We start from the raw sequence: 19,634 nt of genomic DNA on the forward strand, positions 1-19,634 counted from the left end.
AAAGAAGACAACTGTTTGAACTCATCAGTTTTAGTAGCAATATGAATAACATGTTTATTTTTAGCACAAGTGATTGGTTCCAAAACATGTGAAACTGAAGCATCATCAACCAATTCATCTTTATCACTAGGAACATCAAGCAAATTATCAGGCGGTGATGGCCATGGCCCAGCGGCGCATTAGAGAGAGGAAGAGCGGACGAAGGCCAGAAAAAGGAGAGCGAGAGCAGCAGCTCGGTGTCCTCAAGAAGCAAGGGGAGGGGCAGTAGTAGCGGCATGGAGTGGCCCGGTCTGCTCGGCACGGTCACGTCGGCGCGAGTCAAGCAGAGGGAGGGAGAGTGGACTGAGCCATGTGCGCACCATCATCAACATAAACGCGATGAGGGGGAGACAGGGCGGTATGGCGTAGCGTGGCCGACAGCGGCATGCCAGCACGCGCACAAGGAAGTGAGAGGACACGACGTGGGCAGGGGGGCAGAACCACGTGCTCATTTACAGACACTCCTACGTGATAGAGGTGGCACACATGCAGACGCAGACACGTCGGGTGCTCGGCTCTACGGAAACGGGCAAAGACAAGACAAAGACGGACAGCAAAGGCAGGCAAGGACAAGCAGAGGCACAACAGCCAAACCAACTTTCATTAAAACGCTCTCTGAGAAAGGGCACGAGGGAGAGGGAGCAGTGACACAGCGATGGGAGTGAAGGATAGTGACGCAGACCAAACGACGCGTCAGGGTGCAAAGCCGCGACGAAAGACAAGACGGTACATAATTGCAAAGTAAGGCGAGTACACTGAACACCGCGCCAGAAAAAATAAATGAAGCATGCAGAGCTGCTGCGCTATCTCTCGTCCGCTACGTGCTTTCACACCAATCACGTGAATTTATGAAGCGGCCAGACGAGCAGCTGTCACAGGTATGTTACCAATTTATCATAGGGACTAAAACGAATCTATACGTAAAAACATATCACTAGACCCAGACTTTTCAAGTGAGCGTGCTTCTCAAAATAAACACGTGAGTTATATATATATATATATATATATATATATATATATATATATATATATATATATATATTTCTATAGGTTAATTTAGACAATTAGCAATGTCTAGGCATAAGGAGTTTTTGAACAAAGCTCGAATTTAAATTAGATTCAACAGCTATATATATCGTTCTATTTATTAATGGATTTTATTTTATTTATAAAAGTTGCTTTTCATGCTTAATCTAATAGAACGAACCGCTCGCTATCCATTGGCTAGAATTGTCGTTCGACATTCCTAAATATCTTTACGCACTGAGTAATTTAACTTGGACGTTTATTTGAGTCCACAAAACTATGTCACACATGATTCACTTATCACATCAAGTATGTTTAAATCAAAAATCCAAAAAAATCGTTTTGAAAATTTTTCTTAGACCTAAATTACAGTACCAAAAAAATCGTAACACCAGGGTGTTACGTGAAGCTCGCCGGAGTTGGCTTCTGGCACAACAGGGTGGTGCCTTACCGCACCGCAGGCGCACGCGCGGTAGCATTGGTGGTGGTGCTTCAGGATTCCAATGTACTGCGTCCAAGATCACAACGAGCTTGCCGGCGGACCACTGCCGTCCCATTCTTTAGTGAGCTGGAGCGCTGCCATCTTATCCACGGAAAACGTGCAAGAGATAGTGTTGCATTAGTAGAAAGAATAATGGTAGACCAAGAGATGGAGAAGAGGAGGCCACTCACCTAGAGGGCTTTAAGAGGTTGCTGACAGGATCGAGTAACACTATCCTGTCAGCAACCTCCGGAACTTCACATACTCTACTTGATTATGTATTCGATCTTGTGGTTTTATAGACTATCTATAATAATATCAAAGGAGAGAAAATTCTCATCACAGATTCAGTGCTTTATCTGCTAGAGTGGCAAAGTGCTAACCTACCAGTCCATTGGTAAGAAAGGTAGCCGATATTTGAATGTCAGAGACTAGCACATGCTATTTGGAACAATGCAATGTCGCCTGTAATAGACCCTAGTGCCAATCTTTCATTTATTTATCAAACATCTCCTAACCAAGACACTGTTTCTCTCCGTGTCCATTTCAAATACTAGTGATTAGCGCAGGTGTGAATCAGCATCAGCATCAGCTCAGATAAACAAAGAGAACGCTCCCCAAGTCCCAACTGAAGACTCGCCCCCGAAGTCCCAGTCCCACTCCAAATTCGACTCGTGCATGTTCACAGCCATCAGCAGCAACGGGCCGCGGCCGAGAGGGACACGGGACGAAGGGAAGCCCCCAGAGAGAGGAGCTAGGACAAGGAAAGAACACCACCGAGCCGAGGCCTGAGAGCAATCACCCTGGCCTCGCACCGCCCGCCGAGGCCGAGGCAAGCAAGCAGAACGAAGACCAAAATCACATCGCGTAGCTACGAGCTACGAGCTACGAGTACTAGCTATCAGCGAGACGCTCGGCCACGAGTAACAGCTCCTCCGTCAGCAGCCGGGAGCCCAGCCCAGCAGCGCTTTGTCCCTTCCACCGATCGTTCCTCCATCCTCCTCGTCTCGCGCGAGCACCGCCACCACCACCAGCAGCAGCAAGGTGAGCTGAGCTTCCTCCACTCCCCGAACCCAACTGCTCACTTGTCTCGGACCGCGATTGCCCAGCCCCCATGCGTGCGCGCGTTGCGGGGCGGCATTGGGGCCCGGGGGCCGGCCCCGCCCCAATGGTGCTCGCCTCGCGCTGCATCCGTCGCCTCCGTCCGCCTCGCCGGGAGTTTGGAATTTGGCGCGAAACCCTAGCCCCCTGCCGGAATTCGGGGTGGCGCGGGTCGGATCAGGGGAGCCTGGGTGCGCCCCGAGCAGGGGAATCAGTTTTGAATTGCGCACTGTTGCCGTGCCCAAGTTTGCTACGCGTTTGGGAATTTGGGTGCTTCTTTTTTTTTTCTTTTTTTTCGCTCCCGCATCCGACTGAATTTCGTGTTGGGAAATGGAGCGAGCTCGTTCTGGTGGTGATCGGGGCAAAACCCTAGCTTGGCTCGTCGTGCTTTCATCGGAATTTAGAATCAGGGGAGCTCCGTGCTTGGGGGCGCGTTGCCTTTCTTTGCTTGTGATTTTTGTTTCGAATCCTGCTGGCTGCTGCTGTGGCTTACTATGGTCTTGTCTCTGACTGTGCGGTCCCACGATTGTGGGATCTCTGCACTGCACACGTTTACTTTGTAGGTTCTCATTAGATTCTCGATTTTGGCACTGGCTGTTCGGTTTTGCTGTGCCGGAAGAGCTCAGAAGACTTCCTTTGGGTTTATGCATAAAAAGGTGGTTAGGGTTGCAGAACTGGATTGAAGAAGCTTCCTATGGTCTTTATTGCGCTAGAACCTTCTAGCTTATTGTTTCTTCAGCTAACAACTGATCCAATTTTGGTGACATGAGTTTTTCTCCTCGACCTGCTACTCTGCATGGTCTGCACCTTTAGATGTTGCATCAGCTTGTAGCATCAGGGCACGGTCTGAATGTGGAAGGAAGCTCCAGCCTCTGCACACATTAGCTCAATGCTGGGACGCTGATGAAAGCAAATACTATGGAATTTCATCCGGCATTAAGCCTATTGCTAAACCTCCAGCATTATTGTTGCAGAACTCCATAATGACAACCTCCAATTCATGCATTACTTATCTTCTTGTGTACCTTCATTTGCTCTCTGTGGATTTAATGTTGTTGTTTGTTAGGCTTTTTTGCTTGAAAGTGAGGTCCTAAAGTTTCATTTTCATGTCAAGCCTAATCTTTCAATTGATTAGCAAGGTTATGGGACTTAATCCAGTTTTAGTACTGTTCTGTTGGTTCTTAATTAATCGAACCTGGACCAAGCAGCATTTGTTTGCTCTTGCTTTTTTTATTTGTCTTACACATTTCTAACATATTTTGTTATCAATTGCAGTTAGTTCTCCTGTTGGTTTATTTGTGTACTGGGGCATATTGGATTGGAGGAGCCAGAAAACTTGAAAACCCGCATATTGGATTGGAGGAGCCAGAAAACTTGAAAACCCAGAATTACTTTGAACTTATATTCATGTCCTGATTGTATGGAATCCCATTTCTAAGAGATGTCATCATCGACACCACCACCGCCACAAAATTTTCTCCCACTACCATCACCAGTGGCTGGGCAGAGGACTCGTATTAACCTTGGGGAAATCAAACTAAAACTAGTTAAGAGGATTGGTCCAGAACGAGCAAAGAAGTACTTTGAGCACCTGCAGAGGTTTTTGTCTTTGAAGCTGAGCAAGACTCTATTTGACAAGTTCTGCCTCACAATACTTGGTCATGATAACATTCAGCTTCATAACCTCCTCATTTGCTCTATTCTCCACAACACCTTCCAAGCAAGTGGCCCACCGACAGTCAGTACACCTAAATCAATTGGAGTTGCCAAGAATTCAAATCATGTTTTAAGTCCTACAGTCCCTGTCTCTGACATTGGTGATGTTTTGCATCATCATGTGAAGGACCACTATCCACAAAGCAGAAATGCACATGTTCTCCAGGAGAATGGTGCTGTGCATTTGAGCAAACTAAAGAGATTTCCACAGCCTCAACAAAGTGAACTTGTGGAACAACTGTCCAAACGATCATGTGTGGAGAATGCATATTCAAATTTATCTTTCTCCACAAATCGCAACTGTCCTGGTGTCTCTGGTAGAGAATATGTGGAAGCGGTTGCACAGCATGTTCGAGGTCCCATAACTGCCCCACTAGGGGTTGCCTTCTGTTCTGGTCATATTGGTCATTTTGGTGGGAATTTGAGAACTTTGACACTTCCCTCTAGTGCTAGCAGTGATGACTCTATTTGTTGTTATGACCTTGGTCAGCTGTGTGATACTTCATCACTGAGACAGCATATGGGAAGAATAGCAGAAACAGAAGGGTTAGATGGTGTGTCATTAGAATGTGCTAATTCATTGAATAATGGAGTTGATTTTTTCTTGAAACAGCTTATTGGATCTTGTATGGAGCTAGTATCAGCAAGATCTCAGCATGATCGAATAAATCATATGGCACTAAAACAACAGTTAAGTCAAAAGCTAATAAATGGTGTGCAGCTGCAAAATCAGGTCCATGGTCGAAGTGCCACTACATGTCCACAAATCCACTCAGTTTCATTGCAAGACTTCAAGGCTCTATCAGAGATAAATCCTCAGCTGCTTGGAGTCAATGCATCACTGGTACTTGAAAAAATGAATTCATATGACTAATCAGTTAGGATGCAAATGGATTAATCTTTCTACAGAGTTTGATCTTTGCCTATCAGGCAAGAGGATTGAAAGCTCGAAATCCTATCTTTGTCACATGCACCATCAGCCAATGGTATGTGGACGTTTGCACGACTCAGAAAATGCATCCAGCTGAGGTTATAGCACCAAATGCGACAATGATGAAGTGTGAGCCTCGCCCAGCATACTTCTCCACAAATTTCATGTTGACATCCAAGTCCTGACTTGCTTCTGCACATATATGCAGCTGAGGTGTTGCTTCCTGTTTCATCTCTGCTACTCAAAGGATGTTTTGACATTCTTAGTCTCATATGTAGCAGACACCAAATCTTCTCAGCTTGGTGTTTCTCCTATGGTGCATGGTGTATATTTTCATAATTTATTGATAGGCAACTGAAGATCCTGTTCTGGTGAATTCCGCGGCTCACTATTAAGACTGCTCCATCAAAATAAGTGAAGATCTCATAACTTGTAGAGAATGTTGATCATACAAAGACATCAATTTTGTGCTTCTGTTCACCAGTGAGGAGTCAGGACTGTACACAGAACCATGGTGATGCAAGGTGCAAAACAGATTCAGAACTGGGCTTTCCAGCACAAAAAGAAGTTGATCGGTAAGTCTATTGCACTGGTGTGGTATAAATTGTTACATTTGTACTTTCGACTTTCGAGCATGTAGATACTATGAAAATTTTGATGCTTGTTATGTTTTGCCTGTCAACCTCTCAGTGCATTCTTCCTTTCTTTCACAACCGGTAAAAGTTACAAAATATAGTTTGACAAGCCTTACTCTGTGAATATTTGTTCTAACTGTTTCGTTATTGTATTTAACATAAACTGTTTAAATACCCAGTCTCCTTTCTGTTAGGTTATGCAAGTACAAAACATTTGATCCATATCTTGACTGTTTATATTAATCTACAATGGGTTCTATTTTCAGGTTTTTTACCTTTAGTTTGTGTTGTTGCCTGTTATGTGTTTAAGCAGAATTTAAAAATCAGTTTCATTTTGCTCTGCAAGAGATGAAGGGAAATCGAATTCATGCATGCATATATCTATATTGGAGATGGCCTTGTCCTGCAGTATGTCTTCAAGCTCCATATTTCTTTCCTTAGATATCCATGTTGCATCTTTTTGAACTTCAAAATAATCAGTAATATGGAAGTAGAATAATTTTAATATCATGGCCTTCACTTGCTAAACTTAGGCGAACATATTGGAGATGTAGCGAATGCAAATTCATATCTAGGTGATCATGCAAACTTATAATGTGGCCAATTGGAGTGCGTTTAGATGGACTAGATTTAACTGTAGTGGGGAACCACATCGTTCTGCATTCATAGGGGTGAGCGTGCGTGTGTTGTTCTGTGTAATCGGGGAAAAAAAACAGTGACATGAGTTTGCATGACCAATTGGACTGTTAATTAACATATACACATTTTTTATGACAATGATATTCAGAGAGTATAGAAAGAAATTAAACATATGAAGCTCGTATGAATCGAAGTCAAGATTGTATTAATCAATAGTGAACCAGATTGAAATGATTCAAGCACAAAAATTTTGCATGGCCAATGGATTTCGCTGGATAGCATGTTCAACTCTGAACCAGTATAGGCACACTGAAGTCACTCACTCCATATATTGGGGCTAAGTGCAGAAAATGAAATTTGAAAATTTTGGAATTGAGAGATGCAAAATATTTGGGTTGGGCAAACCTTTAATCCGTAGGGATCCTTATGGGTGCAATGTCTGGAGATGAAAATGTGCTAGTAGTTGGGTGCCTTTGGTTAGAGAATTTGGGTTCTTGTGAGACCCTCCCAAAACAATCTTTTTATTTTTTATCACAGAAGCACATGTACACTAGAGCTTGGACAAGTTACAGGTCCTAACTTGTAGAAGCATTATCTTTTTCTTTTTGGTTCTTGAACATGTAGGAGAGCTGTGTATCACTTCATTAAAAAGAGAAACAGGAGTGATAGAAGTGTCATCAATATTCATCAGCAATTTTCAGTCACTTCCAGAACAATAACAGTCACATTAATGAAATGAAACATATGAACTATCCACCTACACAGTTGAGTACATATTTTCATGAACCAGAGCAGTCTTTTACTCTGCAATATGAAAAGAAGGTTTGTTACTATGGTTCCGTCAGTGCCTCACATCTGTTCTCACTCTCAGCCAGACATGGCAGTCTCAAATCTCCCCACCAAGGCCATTACCTTGTTCTTCCTTTCCTGGATAGGCTTGCTCCTGCCCTCCTCTGTAGCTTCATTGCTCCTCCCTTCATCCTTCCTCCACTTCTGTGCCAATTCCACGGTCTTCGTTGGCTGCATTATCTTCTCCTCCTTAGTTTTGGCCTTTTCTTGTGCAATCAGTTCATGTTCAATAACAGCATCCATTAACTCAGTTCCACTAGCAGCTTCTTTTAATGCAGTTTCACAATCAACTTGCTTTAGCTTGGCTTCATCATTAGCTTCCTTTGATTCAGTTTCACTGGCAGCTTCGTTTAGTTTGGTCTGATCAACAGTTTCATTTAGCTCAGTTGCACAGACATCTTTCTTCAACCCAGTTTCATCAACAGCTTCCTCCGATTCAGATTCATCAACTGCTTCTTTCGGGATGTTTATTTCACTGTTTCCAATATAAGCCCTGTCAGCTGTGCTCAGGTCTTCATTGTCCTTTCCATCATGTTTCTTCTCCAAAATGTCCCCTGTGTTCTCTTGATTCTTGTATTCCTCCGGACTAGAGGATGTCTTGCTATTGAGATCCACAGAATTCAGATCAACAGGGTCAGGGAGCCGTTCATGCAAGTGCTCCTCTATGGAAGAGGTGCTTATGCTCTCTGTCTCATCAAATTCCATCAACAGCTCAGCATCTTGTTCCTCGATTTTTGGTGTCTCTTTTTGTCTCGCCGGCACACTTGTTGTCCTCTGGATAGAGACATATTTCTCGGCTCCCATTCTTTTCTTTGTTATAGCTCCAGGAGCATGAGTGGAAGATGCAGCTTGAGTTTTTCCAGCTCCAAGAGGTCCTGTGGTTGTTTTCTGAGATTTCGGCTTTACAGAAGATGCTGCTGCCTTCTCAATACCAGGCCTTGTAGAGAGATTATTACTCTTCTGCATGGTGGATGGTGATTTTGCTGCCCTGGTCATATCCTTAGATGAGGTGTTTGGAGCTGCAAGGGCTGGAGGCCAAACAGATGTGGCACCAGGCTTTTCTGCTTTTCTTCTCATTGTGTTTGTTTGCCTTGCACCAGCCATGGACGAAGCAGAGTGCAGTGTCTTTCCGTGACTTGAAGAGGCTGAGCTAGATGTGGACCGGGATGAGGTCGTGCGAGCGTTGAATGATGATGCGGGTCGACAGGTGTTGGATGAGATTGAGGCGGGGGATGGGGATAATCTGCGATCAGGAGAGGTTGGGACGGATCTTGCACGCCGTAGCCCTTGGTCAGACTCACTGGGTTTGAGCCCTGGGGACATATTCTGAATGCCCCGGTTGACTCTAGCATTCTGCTGAGGGTCCCTCCTTGATGTTGCCATTGCCTATGAGCTATTCTGCCAACAAAAAAAAAAATGCACAAATTAATGATGCTCTTTGTCCTCTCTTCCTCTGGGTTATAAAACTGCAACCATTTTTATGCCATCATCAGAAAAAAGTACTAGTTTGGCATTGTATATAGTGTATACAATAATTGGGCTTGACTAGCAATTCAACACGTTATGAATGATTATGCCTTTTTATGTGCAGTTTCATCTAAGAGAGAAGGCAAATAATTGTGGAATATTGACCGCAAAGCGCAAACGGAGGATGAATAGAAAGGAAATGGCATGGTTCAAGGTAAAATTATGCTGATAATCATTTGAAACAACATAATACTTTTTAGAAGGGGCACTCATTAATTAACTGTTTATTTTATTTGTTTTCCATGCATCACACATCATGCATGCCTATTCACACCTACCAACTGCGCTTTTCAGATGCAACAGCCGAGAGAACATTGCAACCACACGGATCCAAACTATGCTGCCATTCTGCCAAGAAAGAGGCATACCTCGGCTGGCCTCCGAGCTGTTCACACGGACTCTAAAAGCTGATCAATCTCTGCAATCATGGTCAGCAATGGAATAGAGAAGGAAGGAGAATGCTTGCATTGATGTGCCTGCTTTTTATGGCCTGCCTCCTTCACCTGGAGAATCTAGGCGGTTGCTGTATTGAAATAGTCCGAGGAAGGGCACTGGCTGAAAAGATTTTGTGAATGTTTGGCCCTTGTGCTTCCGTTGGCTGTTTTCGGTGGGCGGTCCATAAATAGTGAGCAGAGACGTCCCTGGCCTCCATTGATGATTCAAGGTGTGTGGAGGAGGGCACAACGCTATTCTAGACGGCCGGGCATCGGATCCGCCGTTTTGGCTTTTCAAGCCTATTAACGGCGGGCAGCCGGGCAGGGTTACATGCGTGCCTGTCTATGAACCACTTTGTTGCTGGCACGCGTGTACCCTGCTGCACATGTTGCATGTTTGACAAGAGATTTTATTCTGTATACCGTGTGACTCTGTCACAAGTCACATCACATGAGTTTACCAAGGCAATGTACGGAGTATACTTGTGGTATACTGGTATGGCATGCCATTGTGCACCTGGTCATCGTGGGGCTCATTCCCCTTGTGTTGAGAAAGCATCTGATCTGACCTCTATTCTGAGCATATCGTGAAAAGTTTCGACGGAATCGCAGCTCTGTGTCCTACCCCCGTTTCGTAGACAAAAGAGTATGTTTTTATAATTTAGATTAGAAGTAGTTTTATGAATGCAGCCATAAACTAAGTACTCTCCGTACCTTAAAGAGGACACGTCTTATTTTTAAAGGAGACAACCAATTTAAGTTTAATTAGATTTATAGAAAATAATATCAACATTTGTATCTTTAAATAAGTTTATAAAACTATGAAAATATGTTAATCTATACCTAATATTAAAAGCTGAAATAGTTTTTCTATCTGACTTCTTTTATTTTACATAATGTCCTTAGGCACCCATCAATGACCTAGACCTACGAGTCACAACTCATGTTCATATGTGTCGAAAAAAACACATGTCTAGCCCCACGATGCATAAACCAATTCTAAAAATATATTGAAACAGATGACACAATATGAAATTTGATTTCAAGACGTATTGGAAGATGGCGTGACTTTTACGTAAATCTCCAAGTCTCGAGTCATCCAGGTAACCGCACCAAACTATAAACCATATGTGCAATTGTAACATATGTATATAATTGTTAGATACTTATTCGATACCATAAATATTATTACCTTTTGTATATATTTGATCAAAACTTAAGATGGTTGACTACTCAAAAAATGAGACGTACACTTCATCTCTTTATAATATCGCTAGCAAAAAGCAGGTTTCGGTTGCTCAAGTCTTAGTTTTGGACCACTTAATCTTATGTTCCGTAGAGCACTCATTGGTGATAAGCTAGCAAAATGGAATGTGTTGGGCGCAAAAGTAGCATTTGTGCAATTAGATGACCAACAAGATTTGATTAAATGGAATCTCAATAACAAAGGTTCTTTTACAGTACAGTCAATGTAAAAACATTTAGTAAACTAAATTGTGCTTCCTATTCATAAGGGTCGTTGGAAGTTAAAATTGTTGTTTAAAATTAAGATTTTCATTTGGTTCTTTATGAAAGAGGTAGTTTAACTAAAGATAATTTTATCAAGAAGAATTGGAAAGGTGTTGAAAGATGTTGTTTTTGCAACAAGATGTGCCACATGACAATAACATCTTGTTTGAGACAATAATCTTGTTTTTTTTATTGTCATGTGGCACATTTTGTTTGAGAGTGGTTCAGGTTACTTTTGGTTTACGACCACCAAGAAACACAAAAGATTTTTTTTAGGCCTTGGCAAAGACAAGTAGACTCTAAATTGCGATCCCAAGTTTGCGTGGGAATAAGTGCAATATTTGGTCAATTTGGTTGAGCCGAAATAGTGTAGTTTTGACAAAAAGAGGATTTATTCTTACTTGTAGGTTATTTTTAGGGCCATGTATTGGACACGCTTTTGATCCATCCTTTAGAAGGAGAACGACAAGCCAACTCAAAAGTGGGCACATCGCATGTTAGAGATAGATATTCAACAAGCATACATGCATGATTTTATTGCATTGTACTGCCTGCTCTTTGAGAGCTTGCTTTTTTCAACCAGAGACTGGACTTGTAATAACGGATGGCTAAGTGCATAACTTATTAAGAGGCCGGAATAAAAAAATTCAAAAAAAAGACAGTAGACAACCCTGCGAAGGATAACGAGCATACATGCATGTCCGGCGAAGATACCTTTGAACATCATTCTCAAAGTTTGGCATTTGCTTGATTCGTCCTCGCCTGCGCACTCTCTTTTCTGTAACAAAGCCCATACCCATTTCCTTTTCTTTTTTTTTGCTGAAAAGCCCATACTATTCAATGCCTACCTCTGAAGAAAATATACATAAAAGGGCGTACCTAGTGCCGAGAGCTCCCGCTCTGTGCGGGGTCTGGGAAAGGGTATCAGTGGCAAGCCTTACTCTCGCCTGTGCAATGCGAGGAGACCGCGACTCGAACCCGAAAAAAGGAAAAAGTCTATTTTGCCTCCCTTAACTTTCGTGAAAGTCAGCTTTTCCTCCATCAACTCTAAAATTAGAAATAATTCTTCCTCATCTCTCAAAACCGATCGCTTGACCTCCGTGGCTTTTTCCCTTTTCCTTTTTTTTATGCTTATTTCGGTTGAATCTTTAAAAATATAGTAAATCATAGAAAAATCATAAAATAGAAAATCCAGTTGTGTTAGACTCTACATGAGTAGATTTACACAATGAACATATGATATGGTATGCTTTAGAATAAAGTTTTTGCTGTAACTTTAGATCTATGTTTTTCTATAATTAATTAATTCATAGCTATAGTTTCTCTAGTCCAAGATTAATCATTTCATGCTTGATCTATAGAAAAAAAAATCATGCTCATTGGATCATATATGACTAACTTATTATCTATTGATTTATCTAGGTTTATCCAGATAAAACTATAACTCAGTCATACATGATCCAATGAGCATGAATTTTTTGATACATCTCAAGCATTCAATGATTATCCCACCGTAAAAATTTCACCATAATTAGATAACAGAAACGATGGTTATGAATTAATTACAGAAAAGTTTAGATCTAAAGCTACAACAAAAACTTTGTACTAAAACATACCATATCATATGTTGACTGTGTAGATCTACTTATATGGAGTCCAACAATAATTTCATGCTCATTGGGTCATATATGACTGAGTTATAGATTTAATTTTATTTTAAAACTATTTAACAAACATAAACCTAGATAAATCTATAATTCAATCACACATGATCCAGTGAGCATTAAATTTTTACTATAGCTCAAGCATGTAATGATTAGTCCACCATAAAATTTCATCACAATTGTACCAGAGAAACCACAGCTATGAATTAATTATAGAAAGATATAGATCTAAAGTTACAATAGAAACCTTGTGCTAAAGCATAGTATGTCGTATGTTCACTGTGTAGATCTAATTAAGATTCAACCAAAATAAAAATAAAAGAAAAAAAGAAAAACCACCGAAGGAAACAGCCATGGAGGTCAAGTGACCTGTTTTCAAGAGATGGGGGAGGAACTATTTCTAGTTTTAGAGTTGAGGGAAAAAAAACTGACTTTCGCGATGGTTGACAACCATATAGCCCAACATAAAAGATAAGTCCTTCCCCAAATTTGTAGTCCCATAGCTGGGTCTTCCATGTAGCCACGTTCCAGACATATTGGGCACACCTGTTCCATGTACAGTATCAGTATGAAGGCACTGCACCGAACTAAGGAGGAGAGAAGGTCGAGGTAAGCCTTTATATTCGTTGCTTCAGACATGAACAAAAGAGCACAGTGGTATATCATATACAGAAACCAGAATTTACCAAACCACTGGTTCATACATGAAACCAACCCAAAAGGTTTTGGTAAATATAAAGGTGGGCAATCAGTAAAATAAACTCATTCACTTCCAAATCCGAGGAAAATATGTCAAAGCTGCAGTCTAAATGAATAATCTTCTCTCTGCTGTTAATTCCACCCTGTTCCTATCCTTTTAAGCGGCATTACTAATCCGTTAATGCAAAAAAACACCCTTAGCCTTCTAGTCCATTCACAAAGTTGGAACTCAAACGTCAATATTTCCATAGCACCTCCAGGGTAGTAGTCTCATGCATGAAGCATACTGAAGTTCAATTTGCTAAGTAGTCTTTTATTTCCAGAACCTCAAATAAAGGAATATTGTATGGGTTCAAAACCCTTTTCTTCTTCTTAATATATTGATGTGCAGCTCTCTTGCGTATTTGAGAAAAAATGTCAATTCCAACATAAGTATGATATTCTCCTTGACCCTCAGCAAACTTTCACAACCTTCATCTGTACTGTTATGGACTCAACCCATATCATGGAAAAGTTTGTCTGACACCTCTTTCAATTTCAGGGTTTCCAGTGGAAGCTTAGAGATGACAAATTGCACTAAAACGTCTGTTCAGCATTCAGCTTCCCAGGTGTTGCATTCCCTACCATCTTTCTCCATGCAAACTCACCAATTTTCTGACCACCAAGTCCCAGCGAATCTTGGTCGGATGACTCATCGGTCTCCTTGAGCATGATATCTGTGGAGACCATACCCTTGGCAGGTCCATCCTGTGCTCTCATGCTCCCTTCATAGGACAAAAATTGCAATACTTCAGCTTCCCTATTATATCTATAGTAGACAAGAGCTATGCCATCTGCTGGTCCATTTTGGAGAGGGGTACAAACAGTGTATAACAGATAATCAGAGCTGATTTCTGTCACAGTGAAGGCTTCCTTGTCTGCTAGATTAAGAGAGCGATACATTTTCCCATTTGCTCCATTATACAGTACGAGCATGAGTTCCTTCGCATCAAAAGGCATACGTACCACTAACTCAACAAACTGCACAAATAGGCAACGCATGTAAGCTTTAGATTGTGAAGAAGGGAATAGAAGTTCGGAACCAGTGAATTTGTGAGGGGTCTCTTATATGTACTAGGAGTTTCTAAACATTGGAGCACCAATTTTACAACCAAAATATAGTGGATGATAATTACACAGAAAGCTAAAAGTATCCAAAGCAAATTGCATTGGAGGTCAACAAGTTGTTCCTCACATGGAAGTGGGTTACTGATCTGAGCTTTGTTAATTCATAATTGGTTCAATAAAGATCATTGGCTTGAAAACACACCATTAGTCCACAGAGATCAATTCTTAAACACAGCCATAGTGGCATTGTGCTCAGCTTGACCTATTGAAACACCCAGAACTTCCTTCTATAGACCAGTTATTTACTAGTTAGTTGTGAATTGTGTGACCATAATTGTAATGATGGTGGCACTTAAGGTGATGACGTTTGAGAAGAGAGATTGTGTATGATAGATCTCAAGCCTCACTCACAATCTCCTGTCTTACTAGATTTTTGTTATGAACGACGTATAAGAATATGAAGTAAAGAATCAAGCCACAGAGGAGACACACGATTTAACGTGGAAAACCCCTCCGATGTGAAGGGGAAAAACCACAGGCACCAGCCAGCAACAATCTCACTATCTCAAGAGTTTTGGGTTACACGCCTATGGCGGCTTACAAGAGAATCAAGTCTCCACGAAACCCTAGCAAGGGTGTATATACCGTACCGTACCGCGGGGGGCTCCGCCCCCCGCACCCCCCGAACACAGGGGCGAGACCCGATGGGCCGGCTTCAGACTCCGCTACGCTCCGGCCCAAGCCTCCGGCGACGGGCCTCCACTTCGCTCCGTCAAAAGCCCGGCCTATATCCTGGAGTGAATTTGGAACAACTCCAACAATTTTCACCACCCTCATGATCAGATGGCCAGAATGCATTTGTAATGGAGCTCAAAAGACCCATAATAATCAAACATGACGGCACTAAAAATAAAAGAAGTATTAAGGGTTCAATGCAAAAGGTAAAATGAAGGTTAGGTGGATGCACATGCCACCATGGCAGCACCTAAGTGTCCACAGCACCCTGGGTTAGGGCATGCTGGCGAGCCAGTAAGCTGCAATGAGCCACTTAACAAATTTGAGTGTCCCATTACTTTAGTCTCTAAGAATGGAAACCTAACTGCACATGATGAATAAGTTTGATAACTGCCATTCCAAATTACTCAAGATGGAAACAAAATAACAAACTTGCCCAAACATTGCTGTTATGATGAGAATGTCTGGACAGTAATTATGAAGAGAAATGTTTTGTAATGGTGTTAAACGAAAAGAAAGTGGCATTCGAGGAGTAACAAAGTTAGTCCCACCTTCCTAAGATTTCCCAAATTTAATCCACACATTCATCTAATGGTACATCCAGAGTTCACATGGTTGCAGCTAGACAAGAGTTTGACTAACATAAAAATGGAAATCTCACCTAACAAATAACCATCATGACATGACATGTCATTTAACTGCCATGTCTCAAATGTTCAATACATCAAATTTTCCTGAAGTTGTTTTTAGACACTTCGAGTTATTTCTTGTCCCATTTTTTCTTCTTAATATAATGATAAGCAGCTCTCTTGCGTGTTCGAGAAAATAAAACATATTTCATCATATAAATGATAGGCAACTGCAAGTGTGTAACATGTAATAGTGTATGCAAGTCAATTCCTTGGTGATATAAGCAAACCATAGAAAATGGATACTAGAGAAAAATATAGTGACTTGTAGATGTTATACCTCATTCTTATCTTTGCCTTTATTTTCATAGTGGAACTCATTGACCCAAGATTGCTGTGATTCCCCAATGAAAGTTGAAGTTTCCGTTAGAGGGTTCGTCCATATAAGATTTGCAAATTCTGGATGATCGACAAAAGGATTTCGATTATGCTGGTAAAGGCTGCAAACCCTGTCATTCCTAAGCTGCTCAGATCTTGATGGTGGATCAAGTTCATTCCACCGTAGTATAGCTGATAGTAGGCCCATCTTTCTTATTTCTTAAACAAGAAGCAGAAATTTGATATAATTAAAAGAACCAAAAAAACATTTTGATTTAAGTATTAATATAATTAAGGTGTGACCATGCAAGCAACTTGAGTATTGATGTCCTTAGTGCAATACTGTTATCACAAGATAATATAAAGCACTATATTTTCCAAGAGATGTCTACCAATTACTAGAATTTTGTGTCGAGTAGTTAAAGTTAAAAGCTATATCATGAATATCTCTCCTTTGGAGTTTGGACAAAGTACTTACGAATATTTGGTGACTCAGAAATTTCCAAATGTGGAGTTCCATCATTCTGGCTAGATCCATAGCTTACCGCCATGTACATAAGGGACCTAGCTATATCTCCACGCACCTAAAGACAACAAATTGGAAAACATTTTAGTGCCAAAAATTAACAAAGAAGCTTAAAAGGAATAACTACCTTAGCATATGGAAGCAACTAAGACTGGTTTTGGTTAACTATTCAACTTGCACTGGCATGATTGCAGCAATTCTAAACATTTCCTAATACTAATTGACACGTTATGAAGGGAGTATATATATAAATACACACACACACACACACATATTTCTAACTGCAAATATGTCTCATGGCCTCATAGGATCAAACAAGATACAGTTCCTGCATCAGTATTTGTTGTTTCCAATTCAAATATCAGCATACCATGATATTCCACGAGAGATATCACTTGGTGCAAGAAAAAGCACTGCATGTGTAGTGACCTTTTTCAATAACATCAATAATAAGACATCCTTACTCCAAATAAATGGCTTCTGAACCTGAAAAGGAGGTGCCCATTTTTCAGTGTCCATCTCAGTGTCAGGTGCTGCTTCCTGATTTGCTGGCCTCACACATCTTACTGATGTGGCACTACATTCTCCATAATATTTGTTTCCCCGTGAAGAATTTACTGAAAACAGGATTTAAATTTTTGACAAGGTAATCAAAATTCTATACTGTGCTACTCCATTCAACATAAACATAGAGTTCCGTTCTTTGCGAATATAAACCATAAATTCAGATAGCCAGTAAATATTTCACTTGAAAACAAATAAAAACCTGGCCTTGAGTTGTTTCCATGATATGCCAATTGGCCAATTTGCAAATGATTGAGATGAGTAAAACATGTATTCTGTTACTAATGATGGAAACGAATGGCCACTGAGAAGTATCAGATAGCAAAAACATAATAGTTAAATACATGAGTGGGCCCGAACTTGTCAAGGGATGCCACTTAGGTCCACGAACTTTGAAAACATAGTTCTGGGTCCCTAAACTTGCTAAGTGGTGCACCGCACACCCCTAAACTTGTAAAATGGTGCACCACAAGTCCATTTCTAGACCATACCGACCACTGTGGTGCACCACTTAACAAGTTTAGGGACCTAGAAATACGTTTTCAAAGTTCGTGGGCCTAAGTGGCACCCTTTGACAAGTTCAGGAACCACTCATGCATTTCACTCTAATAAAACTAACCATTGACATCTGCAGGACGTATGTTGTGAAGATCTGTTAGTGATGGACCATAGGTTAGGCCATACGATCTAGGCCAGAGGTGCTCCCCTGCATAGTAAAATGCACAACATTGTTGCGAAAGAAAACCCCAAAGAAAAGTGAGCATCCATCCCTTCTCTAGACTGAGTTTGCTTAATGTCACAGAAGTCACTCACTGTTCCATCCATCTGGTTTTCCTGCTAAGAGCTTTGACACAGCTCTCTGTGAGTATATCTCAATCCTACAAGAAAAATCAACACACAATATGGAAACCAAGTGCCAATGCTGCATAAGCAAAAGAACAGTAGTACCCATAAGTTGTTTTCTTTTAAGAATTAAAGAACACCATACACTTCCGAGGACGCCTCAGGGTGTTCTGCAACAGCTGCATCGAGAATCTTAAGCGCCTCCCACACCTATAAAAGAAGGATATAAATTCTAGCTTTGTCACATTGTTCTTTCATGATTCGAGCCAAAATTCGCACCAAATTAATAAAGAAACACGATAGCTAATTGATAGCCAGGCTACAAGGAAACTGACATCTTTGTAGCGCAGAGCGGCGTGGGGCGAGACGACGGCGGCGAGCTCCGTCCTTAGCTCGTCGCCAGTGCGGCCGTCCAAGCCCGCGTAGTAACGCCCGACATCTTCACAGTCGTACGCGGTGGCGTCCAGCGGTGAACGCTCACCGACCGAGGAGGCGGGGGCAGCCTGGAGAAGCGACGGGGCTGAAAATGCGACCGCTAGTGTGGCAACAGCGAGCGCACGGAGGCACCGCAGCAGCCACGGCGTGATGGAGCTCTCCGGGAGCGGGAACAACGATGGCGCTGTGGGTCCGGGGCTGGGTTTCTTGCCGCGGCCGCGGTGGCAGCAACTTGGATAGGGTGGGCGACGGACGGCGGTGGAGCGGCAGGTTCTTGCTGAGATAACGCTGCGGATAGGACAGCGGGAGGCGGCGGCGGGGAGGACGGTGGCCAAGGGCGGCAGCATTTCTGAGTTGTCCTGGACGGCGGAGACACAGCAGGCTAAAAAAGTTTGTCGCCACAACCGCGTCCGGCATCTGTTTCTAAAATACTGTGAATACGAATTTAAAACTTCATAAACATATTTTAAACGAACTTGCTGTTTGGTTTAGCAAAGCGGAAGGGAACGCTAATGAAACCCATTCACACCCATAGCAATTATTTACAGCATCTGTTTGGTTGCAGTGGGCAACGCTTTCCATTCTCATTACAGCGTTTGGTTGTCAACAAAAGTAACCATTACTGAGAACAATAAAATAAGATGTTTCGAACTATTTTTTTATTAATAAAACAATAAGTAAAGGCATATTTCAGCTGTTAGTAGCAGGACAGCAGCAAGACAATACAAATCACGTGTGACTTATCCATAAATCATAATAAAAGTTAAAAGGTAAATAGTTCAAAAATCTCAACTAATTGGGACCAAACTTATAACTAGTACACTTTTAAAATGCATTATGCACGGGGACAGTTTTAGAAAAATCTAAATTACAAGATGCTATCTCTCCGATTTTCAAGTGCTTCCCAAATCAACATTGGCTTATTAGATTGTTACAGCTAGCAGCAACCAGCAAATCATTCACTTCTTCTTTTGAGCATCATCTAATAAATGAAAAATAAAACTTAAGCACAGATCGCTTTTCCATGTTAGCATAATAAAGAAAAAATAAAAAATCTTTAGATAAACAGAACTTCTTTTTCCATGTTAGAATAATAAAGAAAAAAGGAAAAATCTTTAGGAAAACAGAGCTATCCATGATGAGAAAAATAGACTTCTAGCTAGTAGC

At 41.5% G+C, this 19,634-nt stretch overlaps 3 protein-coding genes across 10 annotated transcripts; 1 reads left to right on the plus strand and 2 right to left on the minus strand.

The window, feature by feature from the left end:
* Nucleotides 1-2,171: 2,171 nt before the first annotated feature.
* LOC136477297 (uncharacterized) lies at nt 2,172-9,375 on the plus strand. 3 transcript variants are annotated; one of them, XR_010763974.1, is made up of 5 exons: nt 2,172-2,590; nt 3,923-5,869; nt 6,276-6,337; nt 9,009-9,098; nt 9,239-9,375. XR_010763974.1 is itself a non-coding variant. In XM_066475418.1 (4 exons), exons 1-4 carry the CDS (start codon nt 5,806-5,808, stop codon nt 9,353-9,355), a joined length of 333 nt encoding a protein of 110 aa, XP_066331515.1. In that variant the 5' UTR covers nt 5,252-5,805; the 3' UTR covers nt 9,356-9,375. The 3 variants fall into 3 exon arrangements, 1 of the variants encoding a protein (XP_066331515.1); XR_010763973.1 differs by lacking the exon at nt 6,276-6,337; XM_066475418.1 differs by lacking the exon at nt 2,172-2,590 and having other exon boundaries at nt 5,252-5,869.
* Nucleotides 6,828-9,448, minus strand: LOC136477296 (CUE domain-containing protein 5-like). 2 transcript variants are annotated; one of them, XM_066475416.1, is made up of 2 exons: nt 9,313-9,448; nt 6,828-8,815 (listed from the first exon to the last, which is right to left on the minus strand). In XM_066475416.1, exon 2 carries the CDS (start codon nt 8,798-8,800, stop codon nt 7,436-7,438), a length of 1,365 nt encoding a protein of 454 aa, XP_066331513.1. In that variant the 5' UTR covers nt 8,801-8,815; nt 9,313-9,448; the 3' UTR covers nt 6,828-7,435. The 2 variants fall into 2 exon arrangements, with proteins under 2 accessions (XP_066331513.1, XP_066331514.1); XM_066475417.1 differs by having other exon boundaries at nt 6,828-8,810; nt 9,313-9,444.
* Nucleotides 9,449-12,805: 3,357 nt separating this feature from the next.
* Nucleotides 12,806-18,833, minus strand: LOC136473563 (uncharacterized). Of its 5 annotated transcripts, XM_066471208.1 has the most exons (9): nt 18,368-18,833; nt 18,178-18,242; nt 18,003-18,067; nt 17,809-17,895; nt 17,112-17,242; nt 16,578-16,683; nt 16,230-16,318; nt 16,062-16,115; nt 12,806-14,270 (listed from the first exon to the last, which is right to left on the minus strand). In XM_066471208.1, the coding sequence occupies exons 1-9, from the start codon at nt 18,812-18,814 to the stop codon at nt 13,827-13,829; spliced, it is 1,488 nt and encodes a 495-aa protein (XP_066327305.1). In that variant the 5' UTR covers nt 18,815-18,833; the 3' UTR covers nt 12,806-13,826. The 5 variants fall into 5 exon arrangements, with proteins under 5 accessions (XP_066327305.1, XP_066327306.1, XP_066327304.1 ...); XM_066471209.1 differs by lacking the exon at nt 16,230-16,318 and having other exon boundaries at nt 16,062-16,180; XM_066471207.1 differs by having other exon boundaries at nt 16,062-16,318.
* Between the last annotated feature and the right edge of the window lie 801 nt (nt 18,834-19,634).

Source organism: Miscanthus floridulus, chromosome 8 (assembly GCF_019320115.1).
Source record: "Miscanthus floridulus cultivar M001 chromosome 8, ASM1932011v1, whole genome shotgun sequence".
NCBI lineage: Eukaryota > Viridiplantae > Streptophyta > Magnoliopsida > Poales > Poaceae > Miscanthus > Miscanthus floridulus.